The sequence below is a fragment of the Rhineura floridana genome, chromosome 2 (genome assembly GCF_030035675.1).
Source record: "Rhineura floridana isolate rRhiFlo1 chromosome 2, rRhiFlo1.hap2, whole genome shotgun sequence".
NCBI classification, from domain to species: Eukaryota; Metazoa; Chordata; class Lepidosauria; order Squamata; family Rhineuridae; genus Rhineura; species Rhineura floridana.
The window spans coordinates 203,086,682-203,108,111 of NC_084481.1; the positions used below are offsets into that span (position 1 = coordinate 203,086,682).

A 21,430-nucleotide genomic window follows, 5' to 3' on the forward strand; every position below is an offset into this window, starting at 1 on the left:
ACTTCAGCCCAGAATCCCCAGCAAAACCATATCTCCCTTGCACTCAATGACTGTTGAAGGCCACTTTAACTGGAGATGGAACTACCCATTCAGATGGAGCTGCAGTTCTGTTTAAGGTTCATTCTAGGGATTACCCATTCTGAAACAACATTTGAGTCTTGCTCCATTAGATCTCTGACTTGAGTGCTGCAGAATGCTGTCCAGGGTCCTTTCTGCATACCTGAACATGCTAAAGAAAGGACCCTGCTCTTCTTAGCCTCTCCTGACTTTGCATAACTTGATCCTGAACTCTTGCTGAAAACCCCCCTCCCCCTTGAATCTGAATGCTCACATTGCTGTGGCCATTGCTTGGAATGGGACTCTTGGTGGTGGGAGGTGATTTTAATTGAGACTGAAGACCAGGAGCAAAGGGGTTAAATCCTCCCTCCCTACATGCACCAGTCCTGATAATGGGCCCCTGCAGCTATAATCCATAGATTTTAAAAGATTCATTCAGCTACAGCGGGATGCATCTAACATGACGTACAGTTTGGCCCCGAGAGATGGTGACTGATCAGAGACTTGAACTGGAATCTCTCTGGTTTGGCATTCTCTCCACAACACTAGATCTCAAAACACATGAGGATACAGGAAAATAAATATTTAGCGACAACATGCTAAAGATGTTGATTGCACACCACATGCAAAAGATAAAAGCTCAGCTGCAAAAGATTTAAAAGAAGAAACAGGAAAAATGGTTGTAATCCTCCAGAAGGTCTTTGTTGCAGTTTTACCCATCTTCAAAAAACATTACATTATTTAAAACAAAAGAAACAGTAGCAGCATAACTTATGGTAACAAGTATATTTGGCTTGGTACCCAGCTAATCATATTGAGTAGAGAATCCTTGTGTTCTAAAAACACCATACTAAAGCACCATGAAATCATATGGAAACCAGCAAGACAAAATAGGGAGAGGAGGAATATAAAGCTTTTCTGCAAGAGGACTGAGCTGTTATAATTAACAGTTTTTAGGGGGATCTAGATTGGAAATATTCCCCACACATACACACTGCTGTGCTTTGAGGAAGCCTCACCCAACCACAGTCCTCATTTCAAATCCTGTTTCATTCAGCAAAAACAGACTTTCCATTCACAGCCTTTTGGTTTTTGAGAAATTCCAACACCTATCCAAGTCACAAACATCACACTAGCAAAATCCTTTGTTTTCAAATAAGTCCAAACCAGCTCTGAGAAAGTTTCAGCCTTGAAGCTGTTCCTCTCCACTTTTCACACTGAAATGAATGGCCCCAACCCAAGTGGAATAAGTCATGCATAATACATGGTGGCATCCAAATGTGGATGCGCATTCCCATTTGTATCAGCAGATGCATTTAGTCAATGCTGTAGGGCTTAGGTGGGCATTATGATGTCAAAGACCACTTTTCTGTCCAGATCTCTCTTGGTAGAGTGGGACAGGAATATTTTCTCTATGATCTTGGAAGTTGTTGGACATTAACCTAGAAGTTTTTAAGGCAGGGGTAGAGAACCAATGGCCCACAGGTTGTATGTGGCCCTGGGACCTCCCCATCTGGCCTGCAGCTTCCTGTCCCGTCCTCATTGCATTTAGACTTGGGGGAAAAAAAACTTCTATAGGAGAAAGGATACCCTGAAGGCTGGTAGTATGAATTGCATATCTTCTTAGGCACCATTTACTTTCTCTTAAGGTCAGAGAGAGACGGGAGCACCAGAGTTATGCTCTGGATGCAAAAATCCTATCCTATGCACACAAGGAAGTCAATGAAGGCCTGCCTGTGCTTTCCCCACAGTGTGTGTTGCCCAAATATCTTGTAAGCAACATCATTATTTCATGCCAAGAATGCTCAGATGAGACGAAGTTGCAAGCCAACATGTGGCAGCACAGAGATATAAGCAATGGGGTACAGGACTTTACAATTAGCATTACCTGCTATAGGTTCAAGCAGGGAAGGGAGGGAGGATGAAAAAAAGACTTCCACCATATTTTTAAAAAACTGCATGCAGTTCTGAGAACTTTACAAGTACAGTTCACCATCATACCATATGGTTATTGTGACTTGTTCATCACAGTGTGATCATGCAACCTCTCTCTGTTGCACTGATGACCAAATAATTGTTCATGATCTGCTGTGAATAAAAATAGTAGTTTTCACTAACATGTTTTAATGTCTACTCACAGTAACAACAGTTAGGAGAGAGAAAAAGACAAATGACTTCAACATAAACTGAACAGAGAGACACAGAGTGCTTGACCTTAACCTTGTTTATGCAAAAAAGTAAGCCCCATTAAATTCAATAGGAATTGCTCCCAAGAAAAGCTTTCAGTCTAACAGAGGAATCCAATGCATGACCACCCAGAAGTCCCACTGTGTTCAAATGAAACTTACTCCCAGGTAGGTGTGTATAGGATTAACGTCCGAGGCTGCAACCTGAAACACACTTACTAAGAAGTCATGCCTACTGGACACACATAAGAGTTACTTCCGTCTAAACATGCACTAATAGCTTACTCTTGATTTGTTTCCACATTTATTTGCATTTGTGATTATGCCATCTAATGTGAATAGCTTATGTTGTGGAATCCATCTGAAAGACTGTGGTTATTTTTGTCATTTATACAGTGGCATATCTGCAAATATCAATTAGCAATTTACTCAAAGATCCACAAAGAAATCAGATGTTGTTTGCACTGGAGAAAAGGAAATGGTAATACCTTTTTAACTACTGACAATAAATATAGATAAATGAACAGGAAATAACAAGTGAAAGAGAATTGGTGGGAAAGCATAATACAAATATTTGTAGTCCCATTGATTCAAATTCATTTTTCCCCAAACCTATGTGCACATAGCCTTTTATGTAAACGCCACCCTTCAGAGATGTTTTCAAAATAAATCTCTGTTGCTCTATCCTATGAGGCTAGCTGACCCTTAAAGCAGGGGCAGGGAACCTGTGGCCGTCCAGATATTGTTGGACTTCAACTCCCATCAGCCTCAGTCAGCATGGCCAATAACTAGGAATTATGGGAGTTGTAGTCCATCATCAGCTGGAGAGCCACAGTTTCCCCAGCACATTTGGTATACTATTACACAAAGCCTGTGGTTTATTGAAACATGGTCCAATCCTATACTTCACCATCATGCCTTTGGTTTCAGAAAAGACCGTGCGAATGATTTATTTTATAATCATGAAAGAAATTCCCAAATTCTTCTTGCCAATTTTGAGAGAATGGTTTGTGGAGGCCAAATTAGATGTGGCTCTAAAGACAGGACTGTCGCCAAAAATGGCAGACATGTATATCCCCCACCCCCACCCCTCATAATGTCTAGTAGAACTTAACTTTGTTCTGATATCACAATGTTCTGCATTACTCTGGCCTCTCCTATCAGCAACCAAATATGTGGAGAGAGAGCAGGAAGGAAAACGCAGGACATTGTGACATTACAACATAAAGAAGTTCTACTAGACATTATGGTGGAGTAGGGAAGTGCTATGTGCAGCTGCCACTTTCTGCAGCAGCTGCATGCCATTTTGAGTTTGGCTCTGAGATGGCATACATGAAGCACTTTGAAAACCTGGAATGCAGGATATAAAATGGCTAAATAGCGATTTATAACATGGGGGAAAAAGGCCAGTTCCTTCAACTAAGGCAGGGTGGGGAACCTTTTTCAGCCTGAGGGCCACATTCCTTTCTGGGCAAACGTCTGAGGGCCACAAGCCAGTGGTAAGCAGAGCCATAGACAAAAGTGGGCAGAGCAATGAATGTAAATTCTACCTTTGCACAGTTGGGTAGTTTCTAAACACACCCACCCATCCCTGAAGCAAGAGGCATTAGCAGAGTTCAAGGACACATTCCAGTCAGACAAAAACACTCAGGGTGCAAAATGGGGCCAGTGAGGCCTGGGAAAGGATTCTGAGGGCCAGATGGAGAGGGCTGCATATGGCCCTTGGTCTGAGGTTCCCTGCCCCTGAACCAAGTGCTAATATTGTGTGTATATCCTATCTCATCATCCATTGATCCCTTGGAGCTGAAACTGTAAACTGCTTCCATTGAAAAAGTTAAATAGGTATTTTGGTCAGTCGTTACGTTCAGCCACTTCCTTCATTCATGTGAGACATCAAACTGCACCGTCAGCACCATTTATAAGTGTGAAGTTGATGAATCTCATGTTCAGTGTATTTCTAAGATGTACCTTCCAGATTCTCAAACTGATTACTCCTTTTAGTGTAGAAAGGGGCCAATTGTAACGTGCAGACTGCCATGAAGAGAAGCCAGCTTGCTAGCCTCCCTAAACAAATGCTGTCTTCACCAGAGTTTCCCCTAAACAGATCTTAAAAGTTGAAATCCTATGTACCTTACTTGCCATTTGAATTCAGGAGGAGTTGCTTCTAACGAAGCATGTTGTAGACTCAGGCTTCATAGCACCTGTAAGTTCAACAGCTGTTTGCATTTCAGACAGCTTTGGGTGGGGGGTTACTTTTCATGTCAGGCCCTGGACCAAAGTAGGGTCTGAAGACACATGAGACAGCCATCTTGCTCAGGCTAAGCAGATTTAGGTCCGGTCAGTGCCTGGATGGGAGATCCCAAGAGAACCCGATGCATACTGTCTGAATTCCATCATGCAGCAAGGTGGAATATATATAGGGCTGAGCTGTAATTATTCCTATTTGTTGGCAGTGATAGGAGTGGGCATTTTTACCAATTTTCAGGAGGACCAAAATTCAGGGTGGATTGGAAACTCTGCCTGCCTCTGGCACTTCTTTGATGCCAACCATTTTTTCTCCCCCAAACCTGCAGGAGCAATGCTACATAATCATCTCGGGTCAATCCTTGGGGGCTTTGGGGAATTAAAAAATGGCAACCACCAGCTGGCAGCCACCAGTAGGATTCCCCGGGGCAAATGATGAGTTCCCCAACTCCAATATTGTCACCTTGATGCTAAATTTGACAGGGGTTCTCTTTCCCTGCCTTCCCCCCCCAAAAAAAAAACAATCTGAGGCAGAAGTTTTCATATGAGAACATTCAGCTCATCAGCACTAATGGAAATGCAATCAATAAATTTGACTCAGTGGGCCATTTTAATTTGGATTCTCATCCACAAACAAATACATGTAAACAGGTAATGGCTGTTCATTCCCTCTCCCCCTCAGAAAGAAGTGGCAGTTTCCTCTGGGAGCAGATCCATTTTATTGCCTCTCTGCTTCTAGAATGATTGGATTATCCAGTTATACCCAATGCAGAGAAGAAAAAGTATCCACCTCCCAGTGGAGGCTAAAAGATAGCAAGGCTAGAGCTAGACACATTGGACATCTCTGAAGATGGGCATTTTGGCTCACCAATTCATTCATTCATTCATTCATTCATTTCCTGCCACTTGCTAGCAGATCTCTCCCAGCAGCACTAGCACGCCCCAGTACACACTGGGAAATTCTGCCTTCAAAGAAAAAGCCAGTAGCGAAGTAACATTTAATGGTTGGCATTTACAAGTAGGGGGTTTTTTTTGTAAAACATTTTGCATATATGATATTCAAAGAATGAAAGTTTGAAGGATCAGGCCTTTAAAACATCAGATTTGTGCGAATAGAGCTCTCTCATGTCTAGCCACTATTCCCCTCACAAGGTTATCACAGAGAATGTAATTCCCAGTATCTGAACATGAAGTGAAGGGCAACTGTGTGAATTTTCACGGCTGTCTTGGTTCAACAAATCCATAGATTGCAAGGTTGGGAGTGTTGTTTTTCTGGCTCTCCCCCCCCAGTTTTTGAATTGGATCTTTATGATAAAGGTCACTCAAAGCTTTTAATCTATGCATTTATCCAGCATCAATTTTTGTCACCGAATCAATCGCATCCCAGACCAGAAGTAAATGCAGACCTGCTGATTCCAGGGCATAATTTAAGAAAATGTCAACATAAGACATAGGTAAGGAACTGGCAGCCCCTGCTCTAGCTCTGGATCCTCAAGGACTTTGCATTTCCCAAGCAACTCCTTTTGTTGCACATTTCAATCACTTTCTCCTGAAGCACAAGACCAAAGTACACATTAAATGTGTGATCACATTTAATGTATCTCTATTTTTTTATTTAAAAAATAGCCACAAGGGGAATCAGGATTGGTACTGTGGGATGCAAAAGGCTCCCCATGGTCATAGGAACATAAGAAGATCCTGCTGGATCTGGCCAGTGGCCCATCTAATCTAGTATCCTGTTCTCATAGTAGCCAACCAGATGCCAATGATTTCAATGATCCCCCCTCCCCAATCTGCTTTTTGCTGTAGGAAGGGAATCCCAATGACACCTTTTCTCCCATGGCAAATAACTTGGGGGGGGGGGTTATCAGGACCATGGCATGGTCAGGGGAGGGCTGAAAAAAAGAAGCCTTCCTATATTCCATGGTCTCAGTCTGGATTCCACCCACTTCCCAGCCGTACAGAAAAATGTTCAGCAGCAATTGAGATATTCTCAGACTTTTCTGAGATGCAGGCGGACACTACAAACATGAATCACTGAGGTTCCTATGGAGAAATGTAGGCAGAGCAGCTGTAACCATTTTAGTTACTGGCAAGTTGAGCCACTGTTGCCATTTCAGTTATCTGCTGCACCTCCAAGGAGATCAGGATGCTACACACGTGGTCATCTCATTTTATCCTCAAAAGAACCCTGCAAATTGAGGGAGAATGGCATTCCTGGGGCCATCATGGCAGAGGATGGATTTGAACCCAGAGCAACACCACCCTGGTGCTGTGGGCCAAACTGGAGAAGAGGGGGGAAAGACTTTGCTACCTGTACCATGCTGATAAGCATAAGCTGGTGGCATTGCCGGCACTTTGTGCTGCCATTCGCACTGGGAGGGCGAAGTTAAAGGGTCCACTTCTGCATCTTGAGCAAAAAGAAATCAGTGAACAGAGCCAACGAGGCTGGCTTTTAAAAACTGCTTGCTGGCTACAACAGAGACAGGGAAAGCTTTTCAGACTGAGGGCTGCATTTCATTGTGAGCAACCTTCCTGGCAGCTCCATGTCAGTGGTGGGCGGGACCAGAGGCAAAATTGGACAGAGCAACCCTTACCACTTTACAGTAGCTTATATTCTAACCACACAAAATCAAACATTTCCACACACGCACACCATCTCTCCATCCTGCATTCAGGCAAGAGGCATTAGCACAAGAACACATTGCAGCAGGCAAAAGCACTCAAGGAGGGTGCAGATCAAGGCCTGTGATGGGTGTGACGTGACCATTGGAGAGGGGTGTGTGGCCTGGGAATAGGCATGGGCTGAGGAGAGTCCTGAGGGCCAAAAAGAGAGCCCTGGGGGGCACATTTGGCCCCTCGGCCTGAGTTCCCCACCCCTGTACCAAAGGCTTGGGAGAACAGGTATCTAAATTGGTGAAGTAACAGCTATAAGGAAGGGATGGGACATCTTTGCTTCATTTTGAAGCAGCTGACTGCCACAGTGAATGAAAATGATCAGCTATACTTAAAAAGATTTTGTTCAGGCAACCCTATCCGGACACAAAGATACTGATGTCTGTTGCTGTTTAATTGCTTTTAAAATGTTAATTACTGTTTTTTAACTGTTTTATTGATTTTAATTTTTTTTGTAAACTGCTTAGAGGTTTGTTGTTTTGTTTACAATCAAGCAGTATATAACTTTTGTTAAATAAAAAAATATGAGTCTATTTCTCAACTACCTTTCTACCATCCAAGAAACATCACCACTGTTAAATTCATGTTGGGGCTAATCTGTTTTCCAGTATATTTCCCTAAAAAGAAAAGATGCCCAACTTGTTCTGACCCAAGAACCACATCTATGATATCCAGCCCTGCAAAGTGTATGGCTGTTAGGGAAGGGCCATAGCTCAGTGGCAGAGCAGAAAGTCCCAGAGTCAACACCCAGCATCTCTGGGTAGGGCTGGGAAGGAACCCTGTCTGAAACCCTGGACAACTGCTGCCAAACAGCATAGACACTGCTGAGCTAAAGGGACCAATGGTCTGGCTCTATATAAGGAAGCTTCTTACATTTCAGCCTGTTGTATACAGCCTAGCGCTAATTTTTATGGAGGGCCACACTTCCCCACCCCGAGCCAGTATTACACATTCTACCACACCTATGCATCTTAGTCTGGTGTCTCAGCTCTGACCATGCCGCCTTGGAAGAAACAAATCACCAGGAATAGACGGCATACCAATAGAGTTTTTACTAGCTACTGAGACTGAATCTGTCCAAATTTTGACAAGAATTTGTCAAGAAATATGGAAAACTAAACAATGGCCCACAGACTGGAAGCGTTCAATATATATCCCACTTCCAAAGAAAGGGGATCCCAGGGAATGCAGTAATTACCGAACTATTGCCTTAATATCCCATGCAAGTAAAGTAATGCTCAAGATTCTACAACAAAAGCTCTTACCATACATGGAACGAGAAATGCCAGACGTCCAAGCTGGATTTAGAAAGGGAAGAGGCACCAGAGATCATATCGCAAACACACGTTGGATAATGGAACAGAGCAAGGAATTTCAGAAGAAAATCACCCTGTGCTTTATAGACTACAGCAAAGCCTTTGACTGTGCAGATCATGAAAAACTATGGAATGCTTTAAAAGAAATGGGGGTGCCACAGCATCTGATTGTCCTGATGCTCAACCTATACTCTGCACAAGAGGCTACTGTAAGGACAGAATATGGAGAAACCGATTGGTTCCCCATCGGAAAGGGTGTGAGACAGGGGTGTATTTTATCACCCTATTTGTTTAATCTGTACGCAGAACATATACGGAAAGCGGGATTGGACCAAGATGAAGGAGGTGTGAAAATTGGAGGGAGAAACATCAATAATTTAAGATATGCAGACGATACCATACTACTAGCAGAAACCAGTAATGATTTGAAACGAATGCTGATGAAAGTTAAAGAGGAAAGCACAAAAGCAGGACTACAGCTGAACGTCAAGAAGACTAAAGCAATGACAACAGAAGATTTATGTAACTTTACAGTTAATGAGGACATTGAACTTGTCAAGGATTATCAATACCTCGGCACAGTCATTAACCAAAATGGAGACAATAGTCAGGAAATCAGAAGAAGGCTAGAACTGGGTAGGGCAGCTGTGAGAGAACTAGAAAAGATCCTCAAATGCAAAGATGTATCACTGAACACCAAAGTCAGGATCATTCAGACCATGGTATTCCCGATCTCTATGTATGGATAAAGTTGGATAGTGAAAAAGGCGGATAAGAGAAAAATCAACTCATTTGAAATGTGGTGCTGGAGGAGAGCTTTGCGCATACCATGGACTGCGAAAAAGACAAATAATTGGGTGTTAGATCAAATTAAACCAGAACTATCACTTGAAGCTAAAATGATGAAACTAAGGTTATCATACTTTGGACACATAATGAGAAGACATGATTCACTAGAAAAGACAATAATGCTGGGAAAAACAGAAGGGAGTGGAAAAAGAGGAAGGCCAAACAAAAGATGGATTGATTCCATAAAGGAAGCCACAGATCTGAACTTACAAGATCTGAGCAGGGTGGTTCATGACAGATGCTCTTGGAGGTCGCTGATTCATAGGGTCGCCATAAGTCGTGATCGACTTGGAGGCACATAACAACAACAAACCACACCTATATAACTAATATGTGTCGAAACCATCCTTACCACTGGGTAAGATGATACACAGATAATCAAGCAACCAGGGGGTAAGAGTTCACCCTGGGATAGTGTGGCCATCTGAATGGGTTCAGCATTTACAACTAATTTTGTGAGACACCTGTCTTACTGCCAAATGTATTTTTACGAGGAACAAGAAGCTGGAGAACCAACAAATATTGCTACATGGTGGCAGATGGCAAGAGATATTTTCATAAGCTGCCTAAAAATAGGGTGACCAGCTGATAAAAGGGGCCTCATGCTTTTATAGCTGATTACTGCATTATTATGATCACCCCTACATAATAATGCAAGAAGAGCTCTGCTGTTCTCACAGTGGCTAATCAGATGCCAATGGGAAGCCTACAAGTAGGACAGGAGCACAGCAGCACTCTCCCCACTACACCATAAGTAACCAATTTCTTACTTGCATTCTCTCTCTCAGTAAGCCAATTCCCAACGTTCTGTCACAATCCAGTGTGAAAGAAGGGGAGGGGGTTGCAGACAGGGCCGGGCTTAGTCCCTAGTGGCTACCACTGAGTTCTGCAGAACAAAGTAAACAAGCTGCAATCATGGGATATAGCTGAGAAGAGGCAAACCCTACTTTCCACTCAACACTGAAAATACTAGGAGTGGGGAACAGGTTAGCAGAAAACCCTAATGCCTTATAATTGCACATATACACATATCTTGTCCATCATAACAACAGGGATTTCCTAGTATATTACTGAATCCAGCCCCCCCCCGCCGCCGCCACTCTATGTATTTGCATGGGAATAACGATGAAAAACTACCTGGTGGCAGTAGGCAAGGGCATAGAAAGAGAAAACTGTTTGGGATACCCTTTTCTGCATCTTCCTCAGCCCCTCTCCTGTGACTCTTCCACAAGCAGAACTTTATCCAACTGTTATTTTTTGGTTACCAATCACAGGGTTTTTACTTCAGCAGCATCAGCCCTGTGGTTGGGAGGGTGCTAAAATATCTAACATGGGTTCCAACCACCAAAAACTACCTAACTACACCAGCCTTGGCTCCTCTTCCTTTTGGAGTGCTCCAGAACCCAGTTTATGGTTGGGGGTGTCCAAAAGCCCAAATCGATCACATTGCAGACTTGGGGGGGGGGGAAATGGTGTTTTCTCCAGAATTTCAAGGTGTGATTATAGAAACTATTCCTGGGTGCATTGTCTCCATAAATTATGTTCGGGTGGATTGTATGGAAGAAGGGAAATGTATAGTGTTGCAATATAGAGTTTTAAAACCATCCATAAATGGGCTACAGTCTTTAGGGACTTTAGTCTTTGAACAAGATCCAAAGGATTCTTACATGACATGTGAGCTTACACTTATAATTCCAACCAAACTTTCCTTTCGATGCATCTCCCTCTTTCTCTCATGCATGCAAACACACACAAGATCCCAGCCTTGGTTATAATCCCCATTAATTAATTTCCTCACATTCACTTCCTTTAACATTCATTTTGAAGTCTGAAGCTATTTGTGCTTTCCATATCTGCTCATCAAAGATAGGACAATAAATAGAAAACGTGTGTGGGGGGGTCTTGTCGTTTGTTGTGAAACAAAAAGATTTTGCTTAGGTTCAGAGGACAGTAGGAAGGAAAACTAAAGTGAGTGGGAAGAAACAGGAACAGTCAGCAAAGTATGTGATTAACAGTTGCACAATATGATGTTATTAATGGCACTTAAAGCTATAAGCACTTAAAAGGTTTGATCACATTTTTGATGATCTCCTTCTTCATTGTCCTCATGGAATTTTGGAAAGTTGTCTGTCTCTCTCACCTAAACCCAAACCACCAATAGGGACACAGAGCCCTGAGATTTGAAAGTTGCCCCGCCCCTTGCCCTCACATTGTATGACTCATGTCTACTTTGTTTTTGTTGTTAAATCAAATTCTGCTACAGAGAATAGCAAAATGGTTGACATCATGCAAAGGCTTTGCCTTCTGTCTTCATAGTATTACAGCATTACAACTGAAGCTCCTTCAGTGATACAAAGTGTGGATGTGAGCATTTTAAAACAAGTGGCTCACTGCTTACTGAACCAAGCACAAGGTTATGACATTTTGCCTCCCTTAAACAATGCAAATTCTGAAATGGTGATGTTTCTCCAGCATACGATTAGTTTGTAACAGGAATTTCTTCCAAGGGCAAGGAGAACCACCACCACCACCACTTTCCCCCTCTTCTAAATTTTTAATTTGTTACGAACACATTCACAGTGTGTTGCTTTTGTGCGTTTTCTGTTTGTTTCTGGAACAAAAAATATCCTGGTGTATTTTCATCAATGTTTCAGCAGTGTCCAGATGACTTCCTTGTGCATGGGCATTTATTTATTAATTTTGGATTACTGAAAGCTAATTCATCCATTTGTGTGTGTGTGTGTGTGTGTATATATATAAAATACAAAATGGGAGAACAATTGTATTTGCATCCGATGCCAAATCATAAGCACTGCCTTATTTTAAACTTGAGTGTTCACCCCATTATTTTGCCTTTTGATAAAATAAAACAAATTCAGCAGTGAGAGAAGCAATGAACTTGTGATCCACTGAAAAGATAAACAGAGGCCTTCTTTCCTCACTTCCCAAAATGGTCTGTCTTTGCTCCCACACACTCCCACCGTGGTGTTCACCTTTCCAGCTGTATCACCAAAGCACTTTGAAGTTCCCCCATGGTTAGCATATGTAGGCTGACATTGTCAATATTCCACCTTCAGATGCCATTTTCCAGTGTCATATTCACGATTTCTTTTGGCAGAGCAAACTTCCATCATTATGGCACAGTGAAATATTCTAGGATGTTATGGAATTCAGACTGAATTAGGAGTCTGTATAAGGCACATGTCTTGATACATATATCTATCTTTCTATATATATCTTGTACATATATAAAAGACAAACATTGGTTCATTAGAGTCAGTGTTTTGTTTTGTTACATTTAATTTCTGTCTTCAAGTAATGATTTGTTTTCATGTTCCCTTTCTTTGGTTTCACTGGGGATCATACCATTCTCTAGGTCCAAGTGCTGCTCAATACAATTGGTGAGGGCGGCAGTACTGGAATGCTCTGAGTGACACACTTTCTCTGAATCTTCCTCTTTCTTCTCCTCATCCAAGGAGTAGCTCCGGAAGGTCTCATATATTTTGCGTACATCTTCCGGGATGCTCTTTTTCAGGTCTTTGTTTTTCCTCTTGGTCAGCTTGGATGAAGAGCCAAACTTGTTGATGATGTTGTCCTCGGACGCCCCCTGCCCATGCTTGCTCAGCTGCTCGGACCCTTTAAGGCGCAGGTTGTTAGGCCTGTTGTTGATGCTTTCCTGAGATGAAGCCTTGAAGTGGCCACTGTCCAAGGCAGCAAAGACACAACGTTTCTCTGGAGAGAGCATATCCAGTGAGTGAGCTCTCTGGTCCAGCCCCAGGCGCCTGCGCTCCATGCTCCGAATGGTGGCTGCCCTCTGGAGCTTGTCATGGATCTCCACACTCAGCCGCCGCCGTGTTTCCCTGAACTCTGCAGTCACGTTGGCTTTCCATTCAGCTGCATGGGCTTTTATTTCACCAACCTATGGAATTGCAAAAATAAAAAAAAAGAGATGAGGAAATCAAGAGACACCCACAAATTTAGATCAAATGGGACACCCACAAATTTAGATCAAATGGGGGGGGGAGCTACACTGGATAGATTATTCACTTGATTTCCAAATGGCTCTTGCCCACTTCCTATTATATTGCATTCATACCATTTAAAGTAATGCATTTAGAGCCACATGGGAAACAACACTGGCCAAATGTCTCTTTCAAACAAGCTATTACAATTGTAAGAGCTCCCTTTGAGACCAGTTGTTGCAAAGCTATGACATGCAATTACAGCTTAATACTAAACATGCTATTTTGATGTACAGTGCCAACCTTAAATTACAAATTGAGATTCATCACAAAGAGCTGGGTTGTTTTTTGTTTTGTTTCGTTTTTTGCACGGGGTAGATTTCTTTGAAACCAGGAGATCACTGCATAGTATTAATAAATGTGCACACACCCTTCTGTTTTCCCCATGATGTTAGCTTTGATCATCAAAGTGCTTTCAGATTCAATCAGTTTATGGTTCCTTTTCTTTCATCCTATATGATCAATACAGCAGCTCTATGAAGTGCCACCAGAACGAATACTAAAAGAAAGTTAAATAGAAGTGATGGGGCAGTTCTTTTCTGTCCCCCATCTATGGCTGAGGGAAGGCTGGTTGAGACACATATGAGAGACTTCTCTGAGACCACACTGAAATTCTCTTCCCAGGGAGGCCCAGTTGGCTCCCTCTCTACTTGTCCTCCACTGTCTTGCTATTATTAAATAGACTTGCAATTTCCCTGCTGAGAAATTTGTAGTGCAGATAATCTGGTTGTTTTAATGGATTCTATCTGCTGTGATTGTTTTATTGATGCTTCTGTTAAGATATTGTGTGAGAGCCAGTGTGGTGTAGTTGATAAGGTGTTGGACTACGACCTGGGAAACCAGGGTTTGAATCCCCACACAGCCATGAAGATAACTGGATGACCTTGGGCCAGTCACTGCCTCTCAGCCTCAGAGGAAAGCAATGGTAAACCTCCTCTGAATACCTCTTCCCATGAAAACCATATTCATAGGGTTGCCATAAGTCAGAATCGACTTGAAGGCAGTCCATTTCCATTTCCATTATTGTATATATCATCACAGGGTATGGCCTGAAGGCACACAAGGCTATCACTGAGCTGATGCTAAGAAGGTCTGGATCTGGTCATTGCGTGGATGGATGACCACCCGGGAACCACAATAAAAAAATCCAGTATTTTGTTTTTAAATTTGATATGAGCTGTTCTGAGCACATTTTTGAAGAATGAAAGGCAGGATATAAATCTTCTAAAACAGATTTAACAAACAAATAAAGGCAAATCAAAGCCAATGCTAACTGAAAAAGTACCCCCTGAGGTTTGCCTGTAGTTACCTCCTCTTTAGTCTTCTTTGAAAGAACTCGTAACCAGTCTCCGATCATACTGAGGACAGCAGCAAAATATGCAAGACCCACAAGGATCCAGAACCATACTAAGGGCTTGTACCACTCCCGGTAAGGAATTTCAGCATTTCCTCCTGTGGTGAAAAAGCCAGACAAAAACAAATAGTGTTTGGCTTGCACTCAGGAATTACTTAGATGCAGAAATATCAAAGAGTACAATCATGTTTCATCACTGTTAAGTCTTCAGCCCACTTTTTTTTCAAACATTGCAGATGGCCATTTACAAAATGATAGCTCATCATAGTGTGCAGCTCACTGCTTGATAAACTTATATTCTCCTGTCAAGGTTAAAGGAGATCTTTGCCATTCTGTAGGATTGCAGACTTACAATAAGATCCGAAATACTCTTATTCAGAAATAAGCCCAATTAAGTTCTGAATCTTTTGCTTAGGATCAAAGCCTTCCATTGGCATAATCTCTCCATTTGTTATGGCAGTGGTTCCTTTTCTCAATCAATAGTATTTCTGAAAATGAGGCTTCATTTTCTTACTCATTTCCTGAAATAATTTCCTCCATGCCAATGGCATTAAAATAGCAGCACTAAATCTGTCCTTTAAAATCAGCCGATAAGAACTTCAGCCTCAGCAGCCAGCAGGAATTGAAACAGCAAATAAAGCAGGTGCAAGTTGGTAACTGAAACTGGCCCTTTAATTACTTATTTCCTCTTTTTAATTTTGTTTTTCATTAGAGCATTGTGCTGTAGCAGAAAAACAAAGTGAAAATTTGTTTTTAAAAAGAAACAAAAAGCAGAACTCCAACGAATTACAGAAGCAACCATCTTGCAGAACATATAGGAGATGATCGTGCAGGGTCCTTTTTCTTCATACCTTAACGTTCTGGAATGTAAATGTTGAATCCAAGTTCTGAGATTGAAATGTTTTTGCTATTTCCCAGAATAGATTTTAAGTGCGATTAATTCACAATGCTTACCTGAAATTTTATACATGTCCTTTCAGAAGTTCCAACTGAGGTAAATGTATATAGGACTGAACTCTAAATTTCCCTCTTTTCCATGTAGCCAAATGATTGATTGAGAAAGACCCACTCTATATTAGTGGTGCATTTAGATAATGTTAAACTCTGGACTAAATGGTCTTATGGAGCCCTCCCCACCCAAACTGGCTTAATAAGGAAATATGTATTACCTTACTTTCTTCAAAATCCTGCATTTGAGGGCCATCTTGCTCATTCTGCTGAGCAGGAGCCTGGGCTTCTGCGCTGGCTGCACCACTGTTCAAGAGCATTTATTTAGATGTGGGTGCAGAAGGAACTCAGGATCTATCTGTCTATCATCTATCGTCTGTCTGTCTGTCTGTCTTTTCCCCACACCATGCTTTAGTTCAGTCTTCCCTCTCCTACCCCCTGAGCATTTGCACTTTTACAGGCTGTTAGCAATCTGATACATTCCAATGAAGCCGTTAAAGTGCATTCTACCCAGCCTGTTCACGAGCGTGCTTACAATGATTGAAGACTCATATAAAAACCAAAGCGTACAGTTGTTGGCAGGGACCCAAATATTGTTTCTCTCTCAACATACACTACACGTTGCTCTCACTTTATGGCTTTCAGAGTAAGAAAGAAAGGACAAGTGGTTGTGCTCTCATTGCTACGATGCAGTGAGGTTATTCTGATCACACCTGTCCCAGTGGGAAAATACCATAAAGCTGATAAAGGCGATCCGAGGAACGGAGTAAGCAGGAAGCATAATGAAAGTGCTGCTACTTGCCCCCAGCCTGTGCTGTTTCCTTTGTCCATCAGCCAGTGCCACCTCAATGTATCAGCAGTACAATTATTTCCCCAGATTAATGCACAAAAAGGACTCAGTTTTGGTGTAAATCAATAAATGTTCACTGATTTATGCACCTCTGTGGTGGTGTGTCATTTGTATTTTACAAACATGTTTTTGCAAGATCAAAGGGAAACTATCATGGCAGGCTGTCAGTATCAAGCAATAGGAAGGTTCAAACAACTGACGTGTTCATGGATGGCAATTGCCATTAGCGCACAATAACTTCACCCTTTAAGGATCTTCTAAAGAAAGCTGCCAGCAGGAAGAACGTTTCGATGTGATGGCATTTATCAACATGTTATTGATTGTTAATGGCTGCTCTGGATGCATCCAATGTCCTAAGAGTCATGACTGATTCCATCCCTATTAATCCCACAATCTATTCCATTCATAAATCTCAGAGGAAGATTAAACCATAGAGACTGGCTATGTCAACCTTCTGGGAAAACACAGATAAACTCAATTCTATACAAATTTACTGGGCAGGAAGCTTCACTTGAGTTAGTGGAACCTTGCCATTTTGAGAAGTATGCTCAGGATTGCAGATTCACTTTCCCTGGTTTTCTAAACATTGTCAAGTTAATTCGAATGGCATTGAATCCAAAGAGGCATTGAATCCACTACCACTACTGTTACTACTCTTCTCCTTCCTTTAGCGTTATATAGTAACACAAGCAAAAGGCAGACCCTGACTGTAAGGACCATACAATCTAAGGATGCAATCCAGATGTATAGTAGGGGTCACCAACCTTTTTAGCTCTGTGGGCATATTTGGATTTTTGTGTGAGTGCCACAGGCACCACACCCTCTTGTCACTTTGTCCTTCCTCCCGAGAGACAGAAAGAGAAAAACTGCATGCACATACATTTAATTTTTCCGAGGGATCTGGGTAAAATAGAGCTGAAAGAGGAAGTGGGAAAGGGCATCACTATTCCAGCTTTCTCCTCCAGCTCTTCGGTTTCCAAGGGAGAAAAAACTAACCTTCTTCACCACCTCATGACCAAGGGGGCTGTGAGAAGGAGAGCTCATAAGCTTTGTGGGTACCAAGGAAAAATCGGAAGGGTGCCATTGTACCCACGGTCACCATGTTGCCAACACCTGGAATATAGGATTGCACCCTAATCTACCCAGAATTTATTGGAATTTCATAGAAAGTGAAAGTAGGGCTCTCCAACACTGGAGGCATTCAAGAGGCAGCTGGATAGCCAGCTGTAGGGTGTGCTTTAACTTGATTCCTGCATTGAGCAGGAGGTTGGACTCAATAGTCTTCCAACTCCTGTGATTCTATGAAAGGATAAATTGCCTGCATCTTTTCCCCTTCATGCAGGGCTTTATCCTCATTTGAAGACATTTGTTAACCCCTGATAATATTCATACAAGTGAGGCCTGCAATGTTGGAAGAAAACCAGATAAAAAGAGCCATTTCCCATTTATTGTTGCTGTACATCCTCTATTCATGACCATTTTGAGCACTGCTGTTTGTATACTAGCAATGACTGACAATGACTGGCGATTGTAACCAAAGACAGTAAGATCTCAAGAGGAGCTCGTCTGGAGCAGATCAAATGTTCATTTTGTCCAGTATTCTGTTGCAAATAGTGGCCAACAAAATGCCTGCAGGAAGGCCACAAATAAGGCCACAAATAAGGACAGGTAGCTGTCCTATTGTAGCCTCCCCATACCAACTGATATAAAGCACATTGTGCTTAAGACATTCTATAGTAAACCTGGATTCAAAGCATCTTTCCCTTCATCATAGCCACAGAGGAATAAAATGACCTCTATCCCAAAAGAGTACATTTGCTTATTGGTAATTGACAGGAACAGATATTTATGACTCAGTATTGTAGTGTTCTCATCCCAGCAAGGACATAACATCTGCACTACACACCTCATTAGTCTTTCACTTCTAATGTCAGGTTTCTATAATGGGATGGATTCGGCGCCAAAAATCATATTAAGGATAGAAAACCTAATTCTGCAAGCTGGCTCTTAAAAAGCTGTTGCCAATTGCTTGGAAATATATAATATATATACTATATATATATATATATATATATATATATATAGTTCTTTTGCTAATACCATAGAATGGCTTCTTGGACAGATTAATTTTTTATACTTATGGTCTTCCACTTTTGAATTCGGGTATTTCTAAAATATATCTCTTGTTTTTATTAGAAAAAATGTGTGAAATAGAAAAGCTGCATTCATTGTTAAGCATGATTTAACTGCTGTAGATTTCCAGTAGGAAATCAGATCTCTCTCTCTGTCTCTCTCTCTCTCTCTCACACAGAGCTATTTAGTAAAATAACTTGGTGAAATTGTGGTTGTTCACTCATTTCTTCAGCAGAATGTCTATTTTTTGCAAAGTTCCCTTTTCTCTCCAGATTTATTCCTCCCTTCCCCCACTAACATCTGCACCTCTTTCCCTACTCCAGGATAAAATAAACTAACCAATTAAGAAATTATTCCCTTTCCCCTCTAGGGTCCAATCAAACAGAAGGCTCACAGAGCATGCACAATCCTTTTAAAATGCTAAAATCCTACCAATCAGCTGTTTTGTAGGATAGAATGAGCATGGGGAGACTTAATCCAGTCCCTCTCCCTCCTCCTGAACAGCTAAGTGGTGGGATTTAGGCTTTCTGAAACTGGCTCTGTTTCTACAGCCCTAGCTATTGGATCAGGAAAGAGGGTTGCTGTAAGGGGCTTTGGGAGATTTGAATCAGTGGCTGGGGTAGCCACCTTGTTTTTGGTTAATGAGGTAGCTTGCAGACTAAGGAGGTTGTCCTGATGCTTTCTGTTCCCCACCACCACCTTTATAATGGCCAGAAAGGGAACTGCAGCTGATCAACTTGGCCAGACCAGGTAGCTGAGAAACCAATGGGGCCCCCTCTACATAACTATTGTTCCAGGATCGATTCCTCTGATTTTTGCACTGAGTAACAGTGCAGATGCTCTGCCTTGCAGTGTAGTTATGGTTGCCAGTTCATGACTACATTGGTCACCCAATTCAAGGTGCTCACACAAGCCCTAAATGACTTAGGTCCCAAAGATCTGAAAGAGCGCCTCCTTCACTACTGACTCTCTCGGATATGGAGATCAGCAGAGGGGGCCTTTTTGGTAGTTCCGCCACCCTTGGAAATTTGGGGAGGGGGGCTGGGGCAGGGAATCCTCTTTGGTAGTTCCTAAGGCTTTTAGAATCATAGAATCATAGAGTGGGAAGGGGCCTTGTAGGCCATCGAGTCCAACCCCCTGCTCACAGCAGGAAATCCACAGCTAGAGCATCTCCCGCAGATAGCTGTCCAGCCTCTGCTTGAAGACATCCAGTGAAGGGGATCCCACCACCTCCCTAGGCAGTCGGTTCCATTGCCGAACTGCCCTTACTGTCAAGAAGTTCCTTCTAATATCCAATCTGAATCTACGCTCCTGCAACTTAAAACCATTAGACCTAGTCCTACCCTCTGGGGCAGCAGAGAACAAATCTGTACCCTCCTCTATGTGACAGCCCTTCAGGTACTTAAAGAGTGCAATCATGTCACCCCTCAGCCTTCTCTTCACCAGACTGAACATGCCAAGTTCCTTCAACCTTTCCTCATAAGACTTAAATAAATAAATAATAAAATTTTATTTCTGAGTCGCCTATCTGGCCAAAAAACGGCCACTCTAGGTGATGTACAATCCATTAATAAAACACAATATAACAATAATTAAACACAATAATTAATAGGTTAAAACCAAGAACTATAATTAACAGCAGCAGCAAAACTAACTCGCCACAGAAATCCCATAGGCCTGCCTGAAGAGCCAGGTCTTTAAGGCCCGGCAGAAAACATTCAGGGAAGGGGCATGACGAAGATCGAACGGGAGGGAGTTCCAGAGAGTGGGGTCCGCCACCGAAAATGCCCTCTCTCTAGTCCTCACCAGCCGAGCTGATTTAGCTGATGGAACTGAGAGAAGGCCCTGTGTGGCTGATCTTGTTTGGCGGCATAATTGGTGATACTGGAGGCGGTCCTTCAGATAAGCTGGGCCGAGACCGTATAGGGATTTAAAGGTCATCACCAACACCTTGAATTGGGCCCGGTAAGCAACTGGCAGCCAGTGTAGATCTACCAACACTGGGGTGATGTGATCATAGCGATGGCTGTTCTTAATTAAACGTGCCGCCGCATTCTGTATTAGTTGCAGTTTCCGGACCGTTTTCAAGGGTAACCCCACGTAGAGCGCATTACAGTAATCCAAGCGAGAGGAGACCAAGGCATGTACCACCGATGGGAGCAGATGAACAGGAAGGTAAGGTCGCAGCCTTCGTATAAGATGTAATTGATACCAAGCTGCCCGGCTCACTGCAGAAATTTGAGCCTCCCTGGACAGCTGGGAGTCAAGAATGACCCCAAGGCTGCGAACCTGGTCTTTTAGGGGCAATCTTACCCCATTGAATACCAGGTCTATATCACCTAACCTTGCCTTGTCTCCCACCAGTAGCACCTCAGTCTTGTCAGGGTTTAGCCTCAGTCTGTTTCTTCATACCGTTGTTCTCCATACCGGCTATCATCCTCGTCGCCCTCTTCTGAACCCACTCCAACTTGTCTATATCTTTCTTAAAATGAGGTGCCCAGAACTGAACGCAGTATTCCAGATGAGGCCTGACCAATGCAGAATATAGTGGGACTATTACTTCCCTCGACCTGGAAACTATAGCTCTGTTTATGCAGCCCAAAACCGCGTTTGCCTTTTTTGCCGCAGCATCACACTGCTGGGTCATGTTCAGCTTGCGATCCACTACAATTCCAAGGTCCTTCTCACACGCACTACTGCTAAGCCGGGTATTTCCCATCCTGTACCCGTGCATTTTGTTTTTGTGGCCTAAATGCAGAATCCTGCATTTGTCTTTATTGAATGTCATTTTATTA

General features: G+C 42.5%; 1 protein-coding gene across 1 annotated transcript in view; it reads right to left on the bottom strand.

The window, feature by feature from the left end:
- Positions 1 to 12,086: 12,086 nt before the first annotated feature.
- Positions 12,087 to 21,430, bottom strand: part of KCNK10 (potassium two pore domain channel subfamily K member 10) — a 104,328-nt gene continuing 94,984 nt past the window's right edge. The window contains exons 6-7 of the mRNA XM_061613240.1: positions 14,660 to 14,802; positions 12,087 to 13,247 (exon numbers count right to left, since the gene is read on the bottom strand). Coding sequence (XP_061469224.1) covers positions 12,627 to 13,247; positions 14,660 to 14,802 — 764 coding nt within the window. The 3' untranslated portion in view covers positions 12,087 to 12,626. The remainder of the gene's footprint in view (positions 13,248 to 14,659; positions 14,803 to 21,430) is intronic.